Here is a 5,067-nt window from a genome sequence, read left to right as displayed (position 1 = left end):
TTTAAGGGTATATGCCCCTTCTCCTAAGTCACTGGAAATGAAACACTATCAGTTCTGGTGCGACGCAGATCTGGATTGATGCAGCAATCTCCTGCGTTAACCCTGTGAGGTGAGAGGGCCGGGACGACACCCACCACCACCCTCCCTTCCCAAGTTACAAATACTTGCACGTTAAGCTGTTGGTCTTTTTACATAGCTCTTCCAGGAGAGATAATAAATGTACAAAAGAACAAAGTCTACTATATAAATGAAAGCAGATTTATAAAATTACAAGTTTAATAGATAAATATAATAAATACTTTATGCATCATAACTCTGGACAACTACATTTAAAGCAAGTATGTTTGGCAAGTCACAAAAAAGTTGCGCCTCGGCAACTTTATTTTTCATAAAACCACACTGACAGGCATATTACAATGTTACGTATGAGGCTGTATGCTGTAAGTATGTTCAAATCCCGCTTACCTACCGAGTTCACCATGACATATATATGGGTGTAGTGTACTTTCTATTTTGGAATGTCTTTTTGCACACCAACACGGTTGTACAGATAGATGTTCTACTTACCAGGGACAGTGGGGAAGAGTTTTGAAGAAAAATACTGGTAAATGACTTCTAGAAAAACTAAAGCATTTCTTAACTTTTTATTGACATTGGCAAATTAAAATAGAATAAATTAACAATATTTTCTCAAAAAAATGTTTTGTACAAAAATACTGTCAAAATTTCCTGAAAAGCTTTCAACACAGTAGTATCTTTTCATGTACTGAATAAACTATATTAGCACAGTGTCAAAATGCTGAAGACAGAAACAAAATAAAAAAAAATAATCTGCGAAATGTTTGCCACTAGTCAACATTCCATCCACACCATATTATTGTCTGTACATATGGGGGAGGGGGAATGGGTAGCAGACTTAAGTAACAGTATTACTTTTCCTGATCTGGAAAGGTTTGGCCCACATCTGTTAAGCTTCCAGTTTAGCGTATTCAAGAAAAAAAAAAAAAATTATTAGTCTGCACTGCAATGCATAGTTAAAAATTAAGCAAGATGGCAGCATTTGTGCAGTAGTATCTGCCCTTCAAAGTTCATGCAACCAACTAATGCAATTTTTTTTCCCTGTTCACTCAGAATTTGAATGCAGTTCAAGTCATTGGAAATTATCGTTTACAAAATCCACAAGATTAAGCAATTTGCCAAGATTAATATCTAACAGTTCAGCACTGTGGGAATTATGGGCACGTTACTGCGAGGAAATTAAACGAGCGAGGAGGGAAGGGGGGGACCAACATAAAAAGGCAGAGTTCGCTAGAAATTATTACTACGGGAGGGGACGTGAATGTCAAAGCTACAAAAAAGTGGCAGCGATTTAAGGAGAAAAAAAAAAAAAAAAGAATTTATACAAGCGCATAGTTGACTCTGCTTTCCAGATTCTCACCTTTTCAAGCCCTGAAAAGTGAGACACCGTGTCTAGGGGAATGTTTTCATTCGCACCGATAGAAAGTCCTTTGTTTGTTTTAAATGAATCAGCAGCTCACCCTGCTGGGCTGCTGTTTGCAAACGAAGTCTGTCATGAAGTCAAACTCGTTCTGTCCCAACCACAGCTCGGGAAGCTCCTTGATGCGATCCAGCCCCATTTCGATGACTAAGGACATGAGGACCTCCTCGTCGATGAAGTCAGTGTCTATGACATTGGGCGGCAGCATTGCCGCGGGGACGTGGGGGACGGCGGGCGGCAAGCCGCTGCCGCCGCCGCCGCCGCCGCCGTGCTTGGGGTTGCAGTCCCTGAAATGCTGCTGGCTGCTGCCGTTCAGCTGGTGGCTGCCGGGGTGCAAGTCCGGCATGTAGTGGCTGTGGGGGTAGGGGTGGTGGCTGAAGTACTGGTTGTTCAGCTTCTGGAGCTGCATGCTGGCGCTCAGCTGCCCTCCCGGGCTGGCGACGGGGGGGGCCATGAACTGGGAGCCGCTGAAGCGGGCGGGGGGCGGCATGCTGCCGGCCGGGTGCCCTCCGCTTACGCTCGCCGGCCCCATGGCGTGCCTCACCCCGCCGCTCGCGTTCATATTCCCAGCTCCGTAATGTATATGGTCGCCCATTAGGGCGCTGAAGGCGTGCTGCTGCGGCGGCTGCTGCTGCTGGTGGTGGTGATGCGGGGTGGGAAACTGCCCCATGCCCATCCGATGCGCGGGGTGGTGGTGAAGCCCGCCGGATCCGTCGGGGAATCGCCCGTGGTTCATGGCCATCATGTGGTCTGCCATTGCCCACCTGGAAAGTTAGCGTGGGAATACGTTAAGAAAATACACCCTCGGACATCCAGCCGCCCTCGCCCGGACCGGCTGCATCTGCCCGGCCCTGGCAGAAACGACTTCGCTGGTCCCGCCGTCCTCTCTTTCCCGGGGGGGAGGGAGGGAGGGAGGGAGGGGGGTGGAAAAACCAACCCAAAATCTCCTACCGCGGCTCTGCCGTGGAGTACAAAGGGAAAAATAAAAGCGGAGCCTGCGGTACGAAAATCCCAGTCCCCTCCGCTAATCCGGCGAGCAACACACACGCCTCCCCACTCCAACTTGTGCATACCTATCAGCGGAAAGTGTTGCATACGGCAACAGCCGCCTCCTCCCCGCACGTTCCAAAGGCGCCGAGCCCCCCGGCTTCGCCAGGGAAGGCAGCGGATTTCCACGGCGCTCTCGCTAACTTGCGGGGAACGAGCAAAGAATTGGGAAGTCCCACCTAGCCGCTGTCAGCAACTTTTGGAATTAAGTCCTAATTATTTCGGTAAAAATACAGGAATGCACGCATAAGGAGGTAAAGCCAGGCAGCTGAGGAACACCTTTCCTCGCGTGTTTCAACAGTCCCGTTTTTCCTGTTGCACACAAAAGGGACACCCGGCACCAGCTACGAGAACCGCCGCACTCACCTCCCGGCTTCTTTCTTCTTCTGCTTCAAAGGTGGCGGTGAAATCAGTCAGTAAAAGTCACCCAGCATAGAGAGGGCTTCCCCGGCTCTCTCCTCGGCGCTTACGTGACGGTGCTGTGATCGCTGCCGCAGCCCCGGAGCTGTTTTTCACTCCTCTGCGAGGCTCATCGGCACTTGCCAACAATGAGCTGTGTTTCTTACCCAGCTTTGGCCACAGCTAATATAGGATTTCAGAAGGGAGGAGCAAAACCCTTACAGGCAACCAGAAGTAAAACCTGGAGCAAGCGAGGGGAAAAAAAAAAAAAAAAAAAAAAAAAAGGAAAGGGGGGAAAAAAAAACCACCCAACACCCAGCGCGCACACGCACAGGGGCACACGCGCGGAGGGAGACACGCGGGAAGGGGCTAGGCGGCTCTGCAAGGCATCCAGGCACCCCGCTCCCCCCGGCTGGGCGACACGTGTGTCCGTGGGTCGCTCGCGCCGCGCTGCGCGCCCCTCTCCGCGCCTCCCCCGGGAACAAAGCGGGGCTCCGCGGCGGGGCGGCAGGGAGCGAGCGGCCCCCCGCGCACCTCGCCGCCGCTCACCCGCCTCCGAAGCGGCCACGGCGGAGGGAGCCGCCCGCCGCCCACGGCCCCGGCCGGCCCCGCGCCCGGGCATCGCCGGGCTCCCTCGCGCCCCGTCCGCTCGTGTCGCTGCAGCGCGGCGGCCGCGGACACGCGGGGGGGGGGGGGGGGGGGCTGGGCGCGCCGGCAGCGCTGCCCGGGCAGGGCGAGGTCCCGACCCTCCGGTCCCGCCGCGGTGCAGGTGCCCGGCCCCGCCGGCGTGAGTCCCACGGACCCGCGTGGGCGCCCCCGGGGCCGGCCCCTCTCCCGGAGGTGAGATCCGAGATCCACCTTTTTCCACAGACACGGGCGCTGCATGCGGGAGGTGTGTGTGGGGGTGCCGGCACACTCTCACCCCCGCCCCCTCCTTCCATCCCTCGTGTTTGCCCCACAGCCACCCGCGGTGTGCAGGGCGAGTGCCCACCCACTCTTGCCCTTGGCCGGCTTGGTGGACTTTATTAGTGTTATTTATGATTGTTTTTCTTGGAATGGCAAAGAAGAACAGAACATGCGGTGCGCAGGTGGGTACACGCTTTGCAAAGGTGACCACCCTGGCGGGGCAGGTCCCCTACCAGTCCCCCGTGGCCGGCAGCACCCTGCCTTGCAGCACCGCCCCGGCAGGGCCACGTGTGTGCACCCCCCCCCCGCCCCAAGACCAGCGCTGCTGCCTCCTGCTCCAGATCCACCAGCTCCTCACTCACTGATGGGCAGCCGTGCTGAAGTAGCTGGGAAGCGCCGAGGGGCCGGAGGAGGCCTGCCGCAGGGAATCGCTGGATGGTGGCCTATTTTCACCAGTGCCTTCGCCTGGATTTCTGCTCCCCCTCTCAGCTTTCCCCCTTTCAGCTGCCCACAGGCATGCCGAGGGGGCAGCGGTAGGCAGGATACCCTCCCCAGACACAAGGAATTGTGTGCTCCTCTTTTGAGGTCAAAGCGGCCATCATGTAGGCTGAGATGGGGTTTCTGCTCCTCCATGCACTCCACAAGGACACAGCGGTGCAGGAGGTCCTCCCTGGGGAGGCACAGGTGAGGGCAAATGGGATGCTTCAAGATGCTGTCTATGTGGCAGCCCCCTTGCCCCCTTTTGGGTGGGCCCTTACCTGGCTGCAGTGAACTATGAAGGTGAAACCAAAAGGAGGGTTAGCTCCACCTCATCTCCCGCTGGGATGGAGGCCGAGCTGGGTTACTGGGTGCAGCGAGGTGGGGCAGATGAGAGGACAAGGGCAATTCCCAGCACGGCTGGTGCAGTCCTTAGCAAAGCCATGCGGGTGGGCGGCAGTGGGTGGGCACGTACAAGACATCAGAAAGATACCCGGCTGACACCCCAGCTGTGAGGGACAGCAGGGATGGAATCAAAGCCCTGAGGGCACAGGAAGCTTTACAAGTGCCAGAGTTACCTTGAGGAAGTGACCTCATCCTGCAGCTCCTTTTCCTGCAGCAATTAAGTAGGGTGCCCACCAAGATTTCACCTTTTGGTCTTCAAATGCTTGTGAGTAGGTGGACGTCTGGGAGTTGCCATTGAATCAGGACCTCTAGTATGGCCAGGGATGGTCAGAAAA

At 55.1% G+C, this 5,067-nt stretch overlaps 1 protein-coding gene across 1 annotated transcript; it reads right to left on the bottom strand.

Moving 5' to 3' along the window:
* Nucleotides 1–258: 258 nt before the first annotated feature.
* On the bottom strand, nucleotides 259–3,191 carry CITED2 (Cbp/p300 interacting transactivator with Glu/Asp rich carboxy-terminal domain 2). The gene is made up of 2 exons (XM_030023384.2): nucleotides 2,912–3,191; nucleotides 259–2,262 (listed from the first exon to the last, which is right to left on the bottom strand). The coding sequence occupies exon 2, from the start codon at nucleotides 2,253–2,255 to the stop codon at nucleotides 1,527–1,529; it is 729 nt and encodes a 242-aa protein (XP_029879244.1). The 5' UTR covers nucleotides 2,256–2,262; nucleotides 2,912–3,191; the 3' UTR covers nucleotides 259–1,526.
* Between the last annotated feature and the right edge of the window lie 1,876 nt (nucleotides 3,192–5,067).

The sequence above is a fragment of the Aquila chrysaetos genome, chromosome 8 (assembly GCF_900496995.4).
Source record: "Aquila chrysaetos chrysaetos chromosome 8, bAquChr1.4, whole genome shotgun sequence".
NCBI lineage: Eukaryota > Metazoa > Chordata > Aves > Accipitriformes > Accipitridae > Aquila > Aquila chrysaetos.
The sequence above is the reverse complement of the archived record's forward strand: the minus strand, read 5'-3'. Positions and strand labels throughout refer to the sequence as shown.

Bases quoted from the DNA above. Each gene is read 5' to 3' on its own strand.
- CITED2 (XM_030023384.2), bottom strand. From the start codon at position 2,255: ATGGCAGACCACATGATGGCCATGAACCACGGGCGATTCCCCGACGGA.